At 47.6% G+C, this 20,310-nt stretch overlaps 1 protein-coding gene across 1 annotated transcript in view; it reads left to right on the forward strand.

The window, feature by feature from the left end:
• The first annotated feature begins 3,359 nt into the window (after window positions 1-3,359).
• The window catches only part of ONECUT1 (one cut homeobox 1), a 39,245-nt gene continuing 22,294 nt past the window's right edge, over window positions 3,360-20,310 (forward strand). Inside the window, exon 1 of the mRNA XM_027971819.3 lies at window positions 3,360-4,723. Coding sequence (XP_027827620.1) covers window positions 3,619-4,723 — 1,105 coding nt within the window. The 5' untranslated portion in view covers window positions 3,360-3,618. The remainder of the gene's footprint in view (window positions 4,724-20,310) is intronic.

Below are 20,310 nucleotides of genomic sequence, written 5' to 3' on the forward strand. Positions count from 1 at the left end.
GCATTTGGAGGAAAGACTTCATGCTCATTCTCTTTTCTAAGCCTTCTGGGGTCACCAGGCAAGCTCTAGCCCGCCTAGCATAGGAAGGACTGGACCTGCCTGACCACCACCAAGCAGTACTCCAACTACAAAATAAGTAGTCTGAAATCCTTGTTTCCACACTGAAAATATTGCCAGCAACAAGCATCCAGTCCATAGGCTTGTTTCCTTTTTTCTTGAATATATAAGTGTATGAAACAGAGTCATGACTGACTCTTTTTTTTTTTGTAAGTTCCTACAGCTACTCAAAAACTAATCAACTAACAATGAGCCCTCCCCTCAAGCTTCTTGGCTATTATATAGAACTGTACACATCCTGTAATCACATACATTTAACCCATCAGGTAATTTCAAGAGACCCATCCTTGGGCTCTTTATTCCTCCATAGTGCACCTGATGGGTGCCAGGCTGGGCAGTGAGAGGTGGAAGGGCAGAGAGGGACAAAATGACAAGAAGCTATCCCAGTCCTCTGGTTCCCCCCTATACACACATATGCACACACACACACATAGATATGCATTCACCTTAACTAGGCCTAAGAGCACCCATCCCACCCAACATACATTCTTAGTAACAGGAAAGTTTTCCAAGACAGTGAGTAAGAATAAAAATGTTTCTGAGAAATCACTGCTATTCAGTCAACTCCAGGAAAATGAAGGTTAAATAAAAGGCATAAATGACCAAGAAAAATTAAGGAGATTTCCTCCCCAAGCAAGTCCTGTACACACTTTAGTCCACCATATAAATACTTATCCAGATTTTTACTTTGGCTCCTCCTTTAGGGACCAGCACTGAACCAGGCCCCTTTTCATAAGGTCGGGGGAGGGAGAGTTAAGCTCACCTGATCCCAGCCCTCTTCAGGTAGACTCTAGAGGTTCAACAAGGAGCCTCAAAGGAGGGAAGGTTTCTAGGATCAAGTCCCTAATTAGTTACACAAAGAGAAAACCATGAACAATTTGTGCATTTGGTGGTATTTACTTCTTTCTTTTAACAAACTGCCTTTTGGGAACAGAGTTGTCATAAGGGCAAATCAATCACTTCAGGAGGATTAGAATGAAGGGGGAGAGGCAAAAGGGAGGCAAACGGTTTAGCTCAAAGTCTGCCTTCTATGTTAACCCATTGTTTGGTCTCATACCAGAGCTACATGCTCTGTGTTGTAAGAAATGAGATCAGAAACATTAAGGAACCAGCAATTCAGCTTGCCGCCAACATATTGTGATTCACTAGGCAGAAAATATGTTTTTTACTTGTATGTATGTATGTATAAATAGACAGATGTAGATACAAGTAATTTTAAAATTAATTTTTGTTTTCTGAATTCCTTTTTGTCAGTCTGTGTTTCCCAAAGACCTTTTACCCTCCAGAGGTTTTAGATCCTAAATATTCATTGTTCAAGTTGATGCTAAGTCCACAGAGATGGACCCCCATAGGCATTGTTTGGACAAAATAGGAGTGTCTGTGGTGATGAAACCAACCAGGTTAACCCATCTCTGAACAGGACAGCTTTCAAAGAAGTCAGAGAGTGAACCCACTGGTCTTGACCTACGTTGATCTTCATGTTTCCTGGGCTGTGGTAGGGACCTGGGCAAAGAGGTTGGCCTGCTTATGCTTAGCTGGTGGGACGTTTCCCCACCTCCTCCCTCACCCCATGGATAGGCCAGCCCAAGTTTTTGCCTAAGGAACTCAGCCACCACCACTATCACCACCGCACCAACATGAGCTTTCCTAGGGTCTGGGAACATTCCCAGGAGAGACACCGGTGATGGGCTCTGATCGGAATATAAGGTTGGAGTTTGGCTCTGCTCAGGTCACAAACACTTTATTTCATATCCCAACCCAGATAGACACCCAGGCTCTGAGTTGTTCCCCCATTGTGAGCACCACTCGCCCGGGGCTGAGGCTCGGCACTGACCGGGTCGTAACTGCCAAGGGCCTGACAATGGGCACATCTGTCCTTTCTCTGAAGGATGAAAGCACCTAAGCGGACACGCTCTGCCTTTTGTTACGGACTTTTTTTTCTTTCTTTTGTAAATGAAAGAAAGCCGGCATGTGGCAGCCGGGAATACGTCCCGTACTGGGGGCTTCCCCACGCGTCCCCAACCAGGCCCAAAGACCAGGTTCGATTCCGGATTGGAGCGCGATTGTGGAAAGCGAACAATTACTCCCGAAGCTGAATTGATTTTCAAATCTGGAGGCTTCTCGCAGGGACGCCGGGAAGAGTGCGTCCCTACGGGCCAAGCAGAGACCGGCGCGCCTGATCCACCCTGAGGGCTTCAGTCCTTCCGCAAGCAGCGGCCTCTGCGTGCTTTACCAGGAGGGCCATGAAGAAGCCACAGAAACAGCACGAACCTCTGCGGCCCCATCGGAACCCACGAGTTAACGTAGGAACCCATCCAGGGCACTTATAACACACACACACACACACACGCACACACACGCGCGCGCGCCAGTCATTCCCGAAGCGGCGCACCGCTTATTATCAGCTGAACCGGAGAAGGACCCAGGCGGATGAGGACGGAGAGGTATGCCCCGGCCGGGACTCTTGGCACTAAGCGCGCCTCTTCGCAGAGCGTGGAAGAGGAAGGGTGGGCAAAGTATTAGGGATCACAGAGATTGTCGGCTGAACAGCCACTGGGTTGACCAAGGCCTTTAAAATATTTGCTCCCCTCCCCGGCAAAAGGTCAGACACCTGAAGCTGGGGAGAGCGTGGACTCTCAGAGGCCCTCCCGGGAAACAGGCCAGGGTGGAAGAAGTGATGACACCAGCTGAGGCTCCTGGGTAACCTTCACCAGGAGGCAGCAACTGGGGAGAGGGGCGATGGCTCTCTAGGCACCGTGCGCCACTCGGATGCGAGTCCAGCAGGTGCGGCCGGGGACTGGGAGGAGAGCCCACCCGAGGCAGGGAGCCAAGGGGGACGCGTTTCCCGGCGCGGGGTAGCAGCCCCAGGTCGCGCTCTACGTTAGACACTCGCACGCGCCCGCCGCTTCCCCGCCACCCGGCGCTGCTGGTCAGGCGTGGAGGCCCCCCACCTTCATTTGTACGGGGACGTCACCGACCGAGAGCGCGGGGACCGAGGGGGCGGGGCCGGTTGGCGCGCCTGCGCGCTGCGCCCGGCTGGCGGGAGGGTGGGCCGCGGCGGCGGCGGCGGCGGAACAGCGGCCACAGAGTCTGCAACAGTAACCGAGCCATGGCTGGAGCTGGCCAGCGGCACGGACAGGCAGCAGCCGCGGAAGGCGCGCGGGCTGCGTCAGGGGAGCCGGGGGCCTCACGATTCTAAGAAGGAGAGGGGCGAGAGGGGGCCAGGGGCGGGAGGGCTGGGGGCACCGCGCTCGCCCAACGGCGCAGATCCTTTTTGGAAATTAATATTAAAAAAAAAAAAAGAGAGAGGACGCAGAGGGGAAGGTGGGGACAAGAGGGAAGGCGAGACACACTGAGAGGGAGACAGAGCCCCACAGTGAGAGGAAGGAAGGAAGGCAACAGTCACCAGCAGCCGATGTGAAAACCGGACTGCGTGCGCTCTTCGCCGCCTCTGCCCGGCCTCATCGATGTTGTGTCCGCCGCCCGCTCGCCCAGATCACGATGAACGCGCAGCTGACCATGGAGGCAATCGGGGAACTGCACGGGGTGAGCCATGAGCCGGTGCCGGCCCCTGCCGACTTGCTGGGCGGCAGCCCCCACGCGCGAAGCTCGGTGGCGCACCGCGGCAGCCACCTGCCCCCGGCGCACCCGCGCTCCATGGGCATGGCGTCCTTGCTGGACGGCGGCGGCGGGAGCGGCGATTACCACCACCACCACCGGGCCCCCGAGCACAGCCTGGCCGGCCCCCTGCACCCCACCATGACCATGGCCTGCGAGACTCCCCCAGGTATGAGCATGCCCACCACCTACACCACCTTAACCCCTCTGCAGCCGCTGCCGCCCATCTCCACCGTCTCGGACAAGTTCCCTCACCATCACCATCACCACCACCACCACCACCACCCGCACCACCACCAGCGCCTGGCAGGCAACGTGAGCGGTAGCTTCACACTCATGCGGGACGAGCGCGGGCTGGCCTCCATGAATAACCTCTATACCCCCTACCACAAGGACGTGGCCGGCATGGGCCAGAGCCTCTCGCCCCTTTCCGGCTCCGGTCTGGGCGGCATCCACAACTCCCAGCAAGGGCTCCCACACTATGCCCACCCGGGTGCCGCCATGCCCACCGACAAAATGCTCACCCCCAACGGCTTCGAAGCCCACCACCCGGCCATGCTCGGTCGTCACGGGGAGCAGCACCTCACGCCCACTTCGGCAGGCATGGTTCCCATCAACGGCCTTCCTCCACACCACCCCCACGCCCACCTGAACGCCCAGGGCCACGGGCAACTCCTGGGCACGGCCCGGGAGCCCAACCCTTCGGTAACCGGTGCGCAGGTCAGCAATGGAAGTAATTCAGGGCAGATGGAAGAGATCAATACCAAAGAGGTGGCGCAGCGTATCACCACCGAGCTCAAGCGCTACAGCATCCCACAGGCCATCTTCGCGCAGAGGGTGCTCTGCCGTTCCCAAGGGACCCTCTCGGACCTGCTACGCAACCCCAAACCCTGGAGCAAACTCAAGTCCGGCCGGGAGACCTTCAGGAGAATGTGGAAGTGGCTGCAGGAGCCGGAGTTCCAGCGTATGTCTGCGCTCCGCTTAGCAGGTGAGCGGCCAAGTTGTTAGGCGCGAGAGCAGATAAGGTATTGGGGAAGCTAAAGGGACCCAAGGAGGCAGAGAAGGACAGCCTTCTGTGCACGCTTCATCCCGTCCTTCTTTCACCGAGAGGGGGGTTCCTAGGCCTGGAAGAGCCTGAGCGTGGCTCTCTCGAGCAGACAGCCCCTTCCAGGACTCAGTGCATTGGGCTGTGGAAGGTTCCGGGAGCTGAGCGGCGCGGCCTGGGTGATTGCGGGGGCGCATTTGTGCTGGGAGACAGCGCAGGAAGCTCGAACAACCATAGGAAGAGAGGAATCCCCACACCTGGATGGATACGATTTGTGCGTCGCTTCTGGGTTTCACACTCGGGTTTGGGGAGAGAGAGGCGAAGCGTGCGTGAAACTGCGCGCAGATGCTGCCAACCAGTATCCTTGGCACATACCTGGGCGCTGCGCTGGAGCGTGCAGGAGCTGCCTGCCAATGTTTATCTGAACTCGCTGCGTTGACTCCCCACTCTGGCGCTCACTCTAGTGGCACCGAGAAGGGCAGGGGTCTGAGGAGTGGGGAGCGCACTCTGGGAGTTCCAGCAAATGGTTAGGGAACCGCGGAGGTGGGGGTGTGGCGCAGATGCTTCCTAAGATTTAGCACGCACTTTGCGCGGGTGACCGACTGTTGAGACGGAGGCAGACCGTGCCAAGGTCCAGGTGAGGGCGGCCAAGGAGTAAGGGAGCTTCTACCTGAGCCCAGAGACCGCTTTCGTTGCCGATTCGCTTAGTACTTCATTTTGTTTTATTCTTCCACATCAATTTTCGTCTGAATCCCCATGCAGGGGGTGGGAGTGTGAGAGGAAAAAACAAAAAACAAGTCTTCGAACAGAGGTCTCCTGGCCCCAAACCCCGAGCACTAGTGTTTCTGAGTTGGGCGGGAAGGTCTCGGTGGCGTTGCATACACACAGCGCCCAGCTCCCCCAGCCTCTCTAGGCCAAGATACGGCGAAGGCTCTGGTCAGCCGACTGGCGGAGGGGACAAGTGACGCCAGCCTGAATCACACGGGGGACTTCAAGCAGATTCAGCCACCCTCTAGGGCGGAGGACAAGCGGAGAGGTAGAGCCAAGGGGAGCCGAGGGTGGACTCGGTTTGATGAGACCGGGGCTGAGTTGATTGACTCTTGGGTACATACTGCCGCTCCCCACCCCATCTTAGCCCGGCGCCCTCGCCAGAGTCCTGGCGAAGAAAAAGGTAAAAGCCGGAATGAGGGTTTGTTAATTAACTGATCGTTCTCCATTAATTCGTCCCTGGAGTACGAGAGACAGTCAATCCGCTCAGAGCCGGGGGCACTGAGCCGTTTCACAGTCTAAAATCAAAGCGAGAGGCCAGGGCCCCCTCCCCCACATCGTGCGGGCCAATGAGAAGCTAGAGGGGAGCAGGTGCCGGCGTCCCCGCGAGCCTGCGACTAGAGCCGGAGAGGACTCAAAGCACTCCTGGCGTGTGAGCGCTTGTGGCCTGGCTAAAACGCCTCGCCGCCTGAGCCTCTGCCACCGCCAGGTTTTCCAGCCCAACCCCGCGCTCGTAGGCTCCAAGCAAAGTCCCCAGGAGGACTCGTGTAGCCTTCGCCCAGAAGTCTGGAGAGGCTGGGGTAAGGGGACGGGAGGGCAAGAAAGAGCTTGTCCGGGTATCCTCTGGGGCTCCCGCAATTCCATTCTGTAGTTGTGTGTGCGGCCACCAGATCGCCCCCCCCATCTCAAGGGTTGACCGAGACCCCAGGACAGTTGAAGTTCTAGAAGGAATGGCCGAAAAGCCTGTTCCTCTCCCTGACTGCTTCGCCTCTACGGAGCCCAAGGTAGTGCCTTTTCACACGCGCGCACGCCAGGCCAGCCTCGAGTCGGGCTTCAGGACCTTTTACCCAGGCAGTGTACACACAAGCCTCACTTAGTGGGGTTAGGGGAATGCAAGGAGAGAAAGCCGTCCCCTCAGGAAAACTCGCTCCACGCCCCCTACCTCGTGAAGGCGCTTCTTCAGGACTTCAACGACTCTCTTTCCCCAGGGCCTCCCATCTCCCCCTCGAAAGACTGACTGAGAAGTTAGGTTCAGAGACGTCCCAGAGCCCTGGCAACACGCCCTAGAGCTCTGTCCTGCAGGAGCGTCCTCTGACCTCCTTGCGTGGGCAGGCCTGGGGAGGTGCGGGCGGCGTACCCACCAGGGCTCTCGGGGACCCGAGTTATCGAAGGGGCCGCTGCCTGGCACCCAGCAGCTAGTGGAGAGTCTGGGCGCGTGGCCTTATCCTCGGTGAGGTGGGGGTGGGGAAGGAAAATCGGAGACTTCGGCGGAACAGGCGTTTGGCGCCAAACCCCCAGCGAACTCTGCATCCTAAGACCCGGATGGAGAGTCGTCTCTTCCATTTTCCTTTCTTTAACTTCATTAAAGGGGTGGGGCTGGCTGGGATGAGCGTGCTTGCGGAGCCAGCCGGGATCAATCCAGGAAGAACCACGACTTGTTTTTAAGACACCAACTAACAGCGAACCGTCCTGTTAGCATTTCTTTTACGGAAAATAAAGGGGGGGGGGCAGATTCCTGGGCCTTTCAAATGATCTCTTGTAGGTTCTGACTGTAGGTGACCTAAAACAGATTGCAGGACATGTTGGCCCCAGCTGTGGGACGTCGCCGCCCCCCTCCCCGCTGCCAGCTCCGTCCGATGCACAGCGAAATGTGCCACTTGCAGCTCTGCTCGCCTTTACATTCAAAGACCCCCCGCCCCCCACACACACACACACACTCGTTTCTACCCCATTCCAGGCAAGGCCCATCGAGGTCGGTTCCTTGGCTGGATGGCGGGAGACTCGCTTTTTCGTGCCCCTCCTGGTACCCCAGGTTCCGGGCAGGTGGCAGACTGTTTGGAGAGACGCTTTCTCTTCATGAAATTACATCGGCTGGTGGAAGAAAAGAGTCAGGAGGAAATTTTCACCAAATTAACTACCTTTAAAAAATCAATATATTTTTCCCCTGAATGTAGCACTTGCTGCTGCCCCATTTAAGTGCAGTGCATAGGCTCACGTTGCGTCTCCTCCCAGGTGGGGAGAGTGGGCTGGGCTGTGCGGGTGGGTGGTCGCCCGCCTCTGACGTGGTTGCCTATTAAGAGGGGAGGAGATTAGTTTCCAATTAAAGATTCCAGAAGACTCTGGCCACATTAGGGAAGCTGCCAGTGGAGTAAGTGGCTGCAGGTGCACACCCACCAGCGGGCAGGGCCGCCCGGAGGCACCTGTGAAGGTGGAGGTGTGGAAACCTCCAAACTGCAGCGCCCGGGAGCCACACGGGTCTGCAGCACCCAGGACTGCTCCTATTTCCAGGCTGGCACTTGCCTCAGGGCCACCTGGAGAAGGGCAGGGGTGGGGGTGAGGGGGTGGCAGTCTGGCCAGAAGGTGGCCATGAGAAAAGTCTCCGCTAGGCCAACCTGGGCCATGTTTGCCATAAGTGGCCTTGCGGTCTGGTTGATTGATAACTGGCCCCCGCACAAGTCCATTTGCTTTTTGTTAATATTTATCCCAGCGGGTGACACTTCAACTGTCCCCTCACTTCCCTGGACCAGGGGAGCCAAGCAGAAGGAGTGCGATGCTGGGCCCTGGGAACCCCACTTCCCGAATCCTCAAAGACTCTGAGCCGGGAGAAAAGCCAGGACTGGGCCTAAGGAATGCAGGAACAGAAGGGTTCCTGTGCCCAAGAGTAGGAGGAGAAGGTGCCAAATAGACTAGTTCCCCCCATACCCAGGCCGGCGTCTCAGCGCCGCTGGTCTCCGGCAGTGCAGCTGCTCCCATCAGGCTGTGGCGCGAACAAAGGGCCCGTGGGGCGCAGAGGACCGAGTCAGCCTCGCAGCCTGAGGGCGAGGAGGGCTGGCTGCCGGGAGGAGAGCCTCTTCCGAACCTTTCTTATAGCCTCCTCCCAGCGTGGCCTGGGGGGGCAGCCAGTTGTCAGGCAGAGGCAGAGTCCCCTCACCAACTCAGACCCATCGGTTGCCTTGCTCCCGGGGAGTTGGTTTGGGACCCCCTGACACACTAGCGAAACAGGTCTGGCTCTGGAGTCCAGTCACCAGACTGCTTTGCGTGCACCTTTCTCCCAGCCCATGTCTGAGTCCTAGAGGCCGTGTGATAATAGTTCTCCCTTGCGGTCCCCACTAGGGAGCACAAACTCCAGGGAGGAGAGGAGGGAACACATGGAGTTAAGTGTGCATGTGGTGAAGATCACAGCAGATAGTTTGACTAGAGTGGAGGAGATCTGCTGGTCGTGCTGTGGTGACCTGGTGTCGGGGCATTGAGCACAGCAGCCTGAGACAATAAACCCTGCGGCCTGTTCCTAGGGCGGTTGGCTCTCCCACCAGCGGGCACAGCCCCAAGTCAGAGGGCGATCAGGGTCAATAGAAACCCAATCCTGCCGTAGCTGTTTTGTACCTGACACTTGGGACGATCTGTGCCAACAACAGCAAGGTTGTGTTGTAGCAGCAGAGAGACTCAAATCTCAGGCTGCATCTTTATCTTCAAGCTTCCAGTGCTCAGTGCCAGGTGGGGAGCTAAACTCCTGCCCTCGCTGATGCCCTCGATCTGGACTCACCTTCCCCCAGTAGCGTAGGGGATCGTACTGTGCTCCAGACTGTGCTCCGGTAACTGCGCGCGCCCCCTGCGGGCCGCAGAGCCAGGCACCCAGTAAACCTCAGTGCCTCAATCCAATGGGAAGAGAAGAGGCTTTGTTTTAGAACACTGATGTGATTTTCAACCAATAACTGTTTTGATTGGTAGAGTGTAGTGGAGGGAGGAAAGGATAGTTAGTGGATCTGTCTTGGTCCTACCCACTTCCTGGGTATGATCCCACTGGTGAGACAAAATCGCCATTCCCCCAAATTATACTCCAACTCTAACCTCTCCAAACAAGATAGCATGTTTGGAATTTATATCCAAATTATACTTCTGCTGGCATGTTGAGAATATCAGGGTCACAGGGGAGAAGGCGACCCTGGCAGTCTGAAATCAGAGATTGGGGCTCAGGGTGTAGCGAAGGGAGAGTGGATTAGCATTCCCTTTGTTTTGTTGTTTCGCCTTCCAGCTAACTGACCGGAGTTGGAAGGCTGCCCTGAGGCTTTGAGCTTGAAGCTCTTTGTTTGCCTTCTGGTAGGGTGCATGAAGGCACGCTTGGAGGCCTGGCAGCCTGAAGCCCCAGTGTGGCGTCAGGACCCTGGACAGGGCCCAGTCAGGCCTGTCGTCTGGGTTTCTCTTGCCCTTAAAAAGTGGCTAAGATGGCTTTGAAGAGTTGTGGTGAGGAAACAAAAATTAACAGCTAATATTTCAAAGTTTATGAGAAGTCATGAGACCCTACCAGTAGTATCCATGAGCACAATCAAGTAATAATGGAAAAGATCAAACCTATCCTCGTCAATCAGGTGGTTGATCTTTTCTTCCCTCCCCAGCAGCTTTCTGCATGCATCTGAGTGCACATACACACCTGCTTATACAATCGGAATTTAAGTCCCTATGGGTGTGACAGGGGTTGGATCATTAAGCTAAAACGTTCAATTCAGTCCCTTTGATCCGTGCTGGGGAAAATCTATAGTCATCTCTAATCTATGAGGTCTTTAAGGAGGTTGTTACATGAGCTGTTTTGATGTCATCATTTCCACATTCATGGCAAATTCAGCTAATCAAACAGATGCTGCTACCCAAAGTTCTCAGAAGAAAGAGTTCTTGCAGAGTATATCGGTAAAATTTATTCTTGATTTCCTTATAAGAAAGAAAATCCTCAAGTCTAGTGAAAGTGGGTAATTGAAAAGGAGGTTCTTGGGTGTCTTGCTCCTCAAAATACATAGTTAGAAGCCTTGCCCTTCAAGTAACAGTGCTCAGTGCTCTTTGTAAACTTCATATATTGGAATAGTTAAACACCAGTTTAATATTTTAAGTCAACCAAGGAGTTTAGATGGACAGGATGAGAAATTTCTAATTTCATTTCAGTCCCCATAAAAACAGAAGTTTCCACACTCTTGGCAAATTTGAATGGTCCTCAATCTAGGGTACCAACAGAAGGAGGGTCTTATTGAAGTCATAATAGTTAAAGTATAGATTTCCTATAACTTGGGATAAAGGTTTCAACAAGTATTAATTAAATACTTTTTCATTTTGTTTGTATTTAAATAAGATGGCTAAGCACCTTTGAGAGAAGTCATTTCCTGAAAAGTGTCAGCCTTATAGAGTTTAGTAAAAAGGAAAAACCTGATTTCTAATGTGAATTAATTTAATGCATAATCATACATTCTTGTCTTTATCAATAGATTTGCATAGATTTTTACTTTAACACAAGTATGCTAATTTGAGTGAAGCTTAATTTTATTCTGAAATTGTAGAATTGGCTTAGATGACCAGGCCAATCACAGGACAATCTGATTATTTTGATACAAACATATGAATTTGTTTTACCACATGGTCTGGCTATAGAAACATCCACATTGTGTTCCTCCCCAAAGATGTAACATGATCATAAAGCTAAACAAATTAGCTTCCAGAAATTTTCCTCTCCTTTAGGTGAGATAGTTTGATAAGATAACAGCTGAACAGAACAAGATCCTGAAGTTCAACCCACAGATTTGTCTTGGCAAGTGACAAGGAAGTCAGTTGATAAGGAAGGAGCTTGTGTCCATTGTGTACCTATTATTGGTCAGGAACTCTGCTGGGCACATATGTGTTGTGCTTAGTTGCTCAGTCATGTCTGACTTTTTGTGACCCCATGGACTATAGCCCGCCAGGCTCTTCTGTCCATGGGGATTCTCCAGGCAAGAATACTGGAGTGGGTTGCCATGGGGATCTCCAGGGGATCTTCCCAGCCCAGGGATCAAACCCAGTTCTTCCGTGTTATAGGCAGATTCTTTACCGTCTGAGCCACCATTTAATTCTCCCTGTACCAGTGGCTCCCAAACCTTGCTATACTTTGAACTTATTTAGGGATCTTTTCAAAAATTATTCCTGGCTAAAATCTCAAATATTCTGAACATTAGTAGTATAGTGCATGACCTGGGCACTGTGATTTTTAAGAGCTCTGATGTGATTTTAATGTGCGGCAAAGTTTAGGAGCCACTAGTGTATGGGGTAGTTACCATTATTTTCCGGCTTCTCTGTTCAATGAGGTTGAATTACTTAACTGTGGTAACAAAGCTGGAAATCACTGAGGCCCTGTGCACAACTTTCTCACCTCAAAGCCCAGAACCCCCTTACCCTCCACCCTGTGCCTCAATTACGGGTTCAAGTTCACCAGGTCAGTGGACCAAGAATGTGGAAATGTCTGATCCCCTGTCATAAACACCAACTTGGAAAGTCTCTGCATAATAAAGGCCTTGAAAGTAGAGAATGTGTGTCTTCCCTCTGGGATGCTAAAAGAGAGATACTTGTGGAAACTTCTTTTTTTTATTAAGACTTATAAGAGAGATCTTTTATTGCTCCTTTGAAGAAAGAGGGAATGTGAGGCAGTAACAGAGCTAGCCATGAAACTCAAGTCTCCTTATCCGTTTGTTCACTTAAACAATTATTGATGGGCAAGACCCATCTCATTAGATGTGTTCTGTGGGTAGGACTGGTCCACCGGGACCCAGCCTGGAGGAGGGCCCAAAGGCCCAAACCTCCCATACTTTCTGGCATTGGTGTTCTGATCCGCACTTGCACAATAATTATATTTCTTGGCTTCACAGTTCCTGTCTTGCTATTCCAAAGCTTGCCTGTTACTCATGTTTTAGGACTCTGCACTAAAAAATAATAAATTGACTTAAACTCTGTATATATGTTGGCAGTCGTCCAGAGGGTAACTTACAGTTTCCCTCAACCACTGCGAGCTTCCAGTTATCCGAGTGTTTCTCATCTCCCTTTGCAATCGCCATAGGATCCTCAGAATCGACAGTTTCTGAAATCGCTGCTTTCGTTTTTGCATCTGGTGATGACCTCATAGTCCCAAAGAGAGGTTATCAAAGGAACATAATAAACTCTATTCTTTTCACTTTCTTTCCTGTTGTCTTCTAAAACAGATCAACGGGGGAAATTAAATAAATAAATGAGCGAAACGCGCCACCTAGTGAATCCTGTGCTCACTGCAGGTGAAGTGCGTGAGAGGAGTGGCTAGCGCGATTCAAGTATTGATGGAGTCACAAAAATCGTTCATTAAGGCAATTTAATCTTTGCTATTAAATGTCCTTTCAATTCATTTGGGGTAATTAAGATGCAGTTAAAGTGATTAAATTCTAATTACTTATGCTAGACAAAGACATATTTGTCACACTAATGCGGTTAACTAAGGACTCAGAAAGAAAGTTAACATTTACTTCAAATGATGCAACTGGAAAAATCAGTTCCTCTTTTCATCATTAATCCAGTGAGCTGGGTGATTATGTAATGGCACTACAAGCTCATTAAACAGGGGAAGTGCTGATTAAAATGACTGCTGGGAGGAAAACCTGATCCAGGAGTACCAAAGTACCCTTTGGTCAGCATTCTTAGCAAAATTACTTGAAGGCCTCTCTCTTCAAGCCGCCCCCCCTCCCCCAAAGTAATAAGCAGCTCCTGAGTTTTATCCTGACATTAAAAGAGGGATGCTTCTTGGAAAGCTTTTATTGCCAGCCTGCAGACACTGTTAAACCAAAAGATATTTTCAAATGGTAAATGGATTCTTGGGGTAGAGACGATCAAGGCAGGGGAGGTGGGGGAGGGGGGATCTCTGAAGTAAACAACTCGGAATGAAAATTTCCACTTCAGGTTTTTGAAGCCACTACACATACACCTTTCCTACTAATTAGTCATTCTCCGCTCCCCAGTTGCTTCTGACTACCTCTTATGTGAGAACAGATTCCTTTACACACACCATGCTTGTTATGCACACTCTGAAGAGCAACAGCTTCAGCTGCAAATTGATCTCTTTTCAGTTTTTCTACATTCACATGTAAAGGCATCTAAGATTATACACCATCAGCTTACTGGGACTATATTATATGGATATGTGTAATATCCATAAATAGGTCCTAGCCTCCTACAACAGCTTAATTCTGAATACTCAGAAGAGGAGGATGAATTGAAATTTCACTGCATTTGAAGTTTATCTGGGGCTTCCCTGGTGGCTCAGATGATAAACAGTCTGCCTACAATGCAGGAGACCTGTGTTCTATCCTTGGGTCAGGAAGATTGCCTGGAGAAGGGAATGGCTACCCACTCCAGTATTCTTGTCTGGAGACTTCCAGCAACAGAGGATCCTGGTGGGCTACAGTCCATGAGGTCGTGAAGAGTCAGGCATGACTGAGCAACTAACACTTTTCACTCTTTCTCACTTCCTCACAAAATGGCTTCTTAAGCCCAAACCTATATTTTGCCTGGGGGGAATGATCCAAGGATGAGGATGACAAGTCAAAAAATTGGAGATTAATTTCCCTGGGAGATTGGTATCTTTAAAAACTGTTAAATTTGCCTATTGAAAACCATTATTATAGAGACTGCATCTTTTCCCTATTTATCCCATTGAAATTCAGTATTATTTCTGTTTAGTTCACAAGGAAAGGACCTGAAAATATCAAATTCATCAGTCACTTACATCAAAGAACTACCTTTTAAAAGTAAATTGGCAGTTATTTAAGTATTTACAGAGTCATTTTTAATTTAATAGATTTCTATACCATTTTAAATTACTAACCAAATAAACACATTTAAAAACCAAAAAAAAAAAAAAAAAAATAGGCCTAGACTAAGAATTGAGAGCCCCAGAGTCAGGTTCTTATACTAATTAGCTCTGAGAGCTTGTCAAGTCATTTAACCTTTCTGGGCCTCAGTCTCCTTAAATATAGAATGAAGTATTTGCCCTTAGAGTCCTTCAAGATCCATGTTCTATGATTGACTTCTATGATGACTGTGTCTCTTATCTCAATTTAGTGCTGTGTCCCAAAGTCGGGATTCAACAAGGTGTAAGTCCCTGGGGCCCATCTCTTGGGCAGTCTCAGATCAGGCTCTTCTATTAGATGGCCAAGAGGAAACACCTGTCCAGTCAGGGTCACTACATTCTGGTACAAAAATGCTGCCATTTAAGGATACAATTCCTGGGTCCTAACAATACAAGTGGTTGGTGAGGATACAGATCACCAGGAATTCATGCCCTGCTGGTTGCTTCAAAAGATCATTTGGATTATAAACCTGAACCCATACCTGGACCAGGTCTACTCCTTGGTGTATACCCTAGATAAGCTAACAGATGCTCTTGAAGACGAGTACAAGGATGGTTTGTAACAGCACTATTTCTAAGGGCAAACAACCAGAAACATCCCAAAAGTCCACTGATGAGGAGCACAGGAATAAACTGTGATATATTCATATTAATGCAGGAGTATATTGTGATGAAAACGAATGAGCCGCAGGTATACACCACAGCATAGCTGAGTCTTAGGAACAATGTTTTTTTTTTTTTTTTTTAAAGAGCAAGCTACAAAAGGTCACACCAGAACAATACTGTTTTTACAAGGCTCAAAAGCAAGCAATGCTAAACAACTTACTGTTTAGAGAAATATAAGTATGTGGTAAAAACTAATACTAAATTCAAGTTCCTAAGAGTGGTTACCTCCAATAGGAGAAGGTCAAAGATGGAAGGAGAGAATACCTTTGTAGCTTCCCAAACAGTAGTTGTTCTGGTTCTTTTGTCATGTCACCTGTGTTCACTTTGTTCCTGGGCTTCTTATCTTAAATATATATGATTTGTAAGAGGTAAATATTATGTAATTTTAACTTTTAGGAGGAAAAATATTATTTCTGTCTGGTTCCCCAACCCAAACAACTTGGACCAAACAAACCCCAGGACATTTGAGTTGTTATTTACACAGTTCTTAGCCCTGTACTAAATGTCAGCCCTCTTAGGAATTAGATTTGGCCAGTTATGGACGGGGCATAAGACGTGGAAGAGGAAACCTCACTAGACCTGGAGAGAGTGGTTCTTTCTTTATTCGTTTGAGCACCAGCATAACAACACTGTGCTCAATACTGGGGATGGTGTGTACAGCAGACATTTTTGGAACTCATAGTCGAGTGGGGAAGAGAGACAAATAGCTGTTTCTTGGTTGCATTTTTGTGCCAAAACAAAAGGTTTGGAATGTGATGAAAGGATAGTTTTGAAGATCTAGGGGAAAAAAAAATTGGACTTGGTCAGAAATAGAGAAAGAGTTTTTCAGGCAGAGGGAACAACAGCATCTGCGCACAGCCTGGGTGGAACCTCTTTGCAGAAGATTTAGCGGATGTGAGTTATTATACAACCGGAAGCTTGTTTCTTCCCCAGCACAACTGAGAGACACAGTACCTTTCTATCAATAACAAAAGTGTTCTCCAAGGCTGTAGTTTTTTGTAGTGGGGAGGGGTGGATGGAGGGTTTCATATTCCTCAAATCAGGTTGGCGGCTGGCAGAGAAGTGGGAAGAAAATACATGCTGATTAAAAAGTTTTTCAGGTGATTCTAACTCCAAATTGAGAATTAGAACATTGATATTGAGCATTACTATATATAAAATAAATAAGGATCTAATGTATATAGCACAGGGAACTATATTCAATATCTTCTAATAACCTATAGTGGAAAAGAATCTGAAAAAGAATATATATATATATATATATATGTGTGTATATATGTATGTATGTGTGTATATATATATATATATTTAACTGATTCACTTTGGTGTACATCAGAAACTAACACAACATTGTAAATCAACTATAGTTTAAAAAAAGTATTGATATTGAGACTTTAAAAGTAAATGACTTTATTTTTACCCCTTTATTATTTATTTTACACCTTTTCTGGAATGACCTATATAATTCTATAGTTATATATATTTTAATGACACATAATATTATTATATAACATGTATTATATTAATATCATTTTATGATATTTTACCTCTTTTGAGATCAAAAGTTCACTCAAAAATTCAATATTCCTATTGGAATGTTATGTCCATACTTTCATCTGCCTGAAAAACTCTTACTGTTCACTGGTCCTTACTACTCAGTGTGGTTCTTAGTACAACAGCAGAACTTATAAGAAGTGCAGACTCTCAGGTTCCCCTCTGGACCCTATTGAATCTGAACTTGCATCTTGACAAGATCCCCAGAAGAGTCACGTGCACATTCAAGTCACCAAGGGTTACATTACATCGTTCAAAAGATCCATTTTCCTTCATTAGCCCTCATGCTATTGGAGCACCTCCTGTGTGCAAGTTCAGTTCAGTTGCTAAGTCACGTCCGACTCTTTGCAGCCCCATGGACTGCAGCAGTCTTCCCGGTCCATCACCAACTCCCTGGAGGTTGCTCAAACTCATGTCCACTGAGTTGGTGATGCCATCCAACCATCTCATCCTCTGTCGTCCCCTTCTCCTCCTGCCTTCAATCTTTCCCAGCACCAGGGTCTTTTCCTATGTGCAAGATGCTGGGCTAAGTGCTGGGGCCCAAAATTCATATCCTATAGGAGCTCACAGAAGGACGAGTATGGGTAAAGAATTACTTACTGTACCCCTGATGACTGCTGGGGTAGGTAGGAGTACAGTTCTGTGGGAGCAGGGAGGACACTGGAAAGAAGACTGGAAAGGCAGGACGTAGTTGCGTGTCTGTCCAGTCCAAGGGACTGGAGTTGGTGACAGCAGGAGCTGAAGGAAGTTGTGGCCTCTATTGGCGTGAAGTTGTCAGGCTTGTGCTTTTGAAAGCCATCCTAGTGTGAACCAATAAGAGAAGCAGCAGCAGCAGGGCAGTAACTAGGAGGGGTGGCAATAGATGATGAGGGTCAGATTGTATGCGACTGTCAGCAGAGGTAGAGAAAATATATGTTTCTTTTCAGGTTTTTTTTTCCATTACAGGTTACTGTAAGACATTGAATATAGATCCCCATGTTATACAGCATGTCTTTACTGTTTATCTATTTTATATATAGTACTGTGTATCTATTAACCCCAAACTCCTAATTTATCCCCCCCATACTGTTATTCCCTTTGGTAACCATAAATTTGTTTGCCATGTCTGTGAGTCGATTTCTGTTTTGTAAACAAGTTCATTTGTATCATTTTTTTTATATTCTACATATAAGCAATATTATATATTTTTCTTTCTCTGACTTATTTCACTTAATATGATATCTCTAGGTCCATCCAAATGGCATTATTTCCTTCTTCTTTATGGCTGAGTAATGTTGTATATATGTACTACATGTTATTAGACACTTAAGCAGCTTCTGTGTCTTAGCTGTTGTAAATAGTACTGCATTGAACATAGGGGTGTGTGTATCTTTTCAAAACAGTCTCCTCTGCATATATGCCTAGGAGTAGGACTTCAGGATTACATAGTAACTGTATTTTTAGTTTTTTAAGGAACCCCCATACTGTTCTTTATAGTGGCTGCACCCACATACATTCCCACTGAGAGTATAGGAGGATTCCTTTTCCTGCACACCCTCTCTAGCAATATTATTTATAGACTTCTTAATGATCATCTAGTGCTTTTAAAACATAACTTCTTTTTACAAGTATTACTACTAATCAAGAAAAAAGGTGACAAGAATCACCCATAAGCATAGGTAATCCTCATTTTTGTGAATATCTTTCCAATCTTTCCTCAATGGGATGATCCATACATACTTTGTTACAATTTTTAAAATTAAAATCCCTTGTTACCAAATTTATGATAGAACATTTGAAAATACATGGAAGAATAATGGAGACAAGAAAAAACCCCTGGTAATTCCGCCATCCCTGCCCTCTCCCAAATACCTCATGCCTGGCGTGCTGCAATTCATGGGGTCGCAAAGAGTCGGACACCACTGAGCGACTGAACTGAACTGAGCTGAGTACTTACTCATTTAGCAGATTTGTATAGCTAAGATGTTTACAGTTTGCAAGACGGCAAAGAGTCAAAGCCCTCCCCCTACTCCTGGAGCAGTTTGGGTCAGAAAACATTCTGCACATTGTGCTTTACAGCTATGCTATAATTTAACCAACCCCCTATTTGTGGATACTTAGGTGGTTCCATAAATTGATTGGGCAAACATAAATTTTATGACTAATATTTTAGAAGTATCATAATTTATATAACCTCTCCAACAACCTTTCCTGTCATTGGGCATTTCAGTGACTTCAGGTTTTTTGTTTTATTTTGTTTGTGCTATTAGAAATCAATGACATAACAGTCAGCAACATTATATGTAAAACTTTTGTGAATATTGTCCTTTTTCAAAAATAATTTTTCTCTAATAACTTAGAATAATATGAAACACTATAAACAATATAACAGAATCAAATCATCCATAATTCTGTAACCCAGAAATGATACCATCTATATATTGGTTTGTTTTCCTCTAGGTTTTAAAAGTACATAAATAAAATACATTTTTAATTTTAACTTTTCACAAAATTAAGCTCATAAAGAGTTAACAATCAAACTTATCTCAATGTGAATATTAATCAAAAGCATGATTTAAGATTTTATTTGAAAATTTCAAATTTTTCAAACGATACAAAAATAGAATAGTACAAAGAGCATATACCGTTTACCCACCAGTTGACTAATTGTTAACACTTTATCCCATTTGTGTTATCATTTGTGCACCTATGCTCTCTATCTGTCTGCCAATTTCTCTCAGTCTCTCTTTCTCTCACTCTCTCATATGCACAGAAATGTTTTCATTAGCCATTTCAGAGTCTATTACATACATCATGGCCCCTCACTCCTATGTACTTAGGAATGTATTTCCAAGAGTACAGATGTTTCCTCTGTAGCCACAGTTCACTTTTTTGTCCACTGATAAGATTATGCAAATATCCTACTACTCATCAAAATTCCCCCCAGATTTAGCAACCATTGATTCTTGCCTGACCTACTCTTCATTGCTACGGCTTCAAAATGATTTTCCATCTCCAGCTTCCTGCCTTGTTTGACAGTCACCTCTCGGCTTTCTTCTGTGAGCAAGAGCCCCTTCTCTCTCATTTACTTACCCATTTGTTATCGGTGTGGATTCACACATTGCTTCTTTCCCAGTGGTTTCTAATTCAGTTCTGTACATACCTGTTTTGGTACTCTCAAGCTTTCTCAGATTTGACAAGGAGAACCCCTTTAATTTGGCTCATGTGTTCTTGTGACATGCTTCAGTCTTTTCCTTCTCCTTCTCATCCTCCTTCTCCCTATCTTTTTGTTTTCTTTAAACTTTATGGCATTCTTTGTTATAAGATGTTCCAGGTCCTAGAGTCTACCTCTTCTTTGATAAGCCATGGTTTATTGTGGTGAGGAATGGTGTTAGAGACCAAGAAGGCCTGGGTACTAAGTGTGCTCATGGCTACCAGGGTGATTTTGTTTTCCAGCCCTCACAGAAAAATCCAGGGCAAAAAAATGTATGTCTATGCACACACCACACAAACATACATATGCACTTGTACATACATAATATATATGTGCACCTAAACCCAAATGGCACAGTGGCAAAGAATCCACCTGCTAGTGCAGGAGATGCAAGAGACGTGGGTTCAATCCCTGGGTCAGGAAGATCCCTTGGATGAGGAAATGGCAACCCACTCCAGTATTCTTGCCTGG

Source organism: Ovis aries, chromosome 7 (genome assembly GCF_016772045.2).
Source record: "Ovis aries strain OAR_USU_Benz2616 breed Rambouillet chromosome 7, ARS-UI_Ramb_v3.0, whole genome shotgun sequence".
In the NCBI taxonomy this organism is placed as follows: Eukaryota; Metazoa; Chordata; class Mammalia; order Artiodactyla; family Bovidae; genus Ovis; species Ovis aries.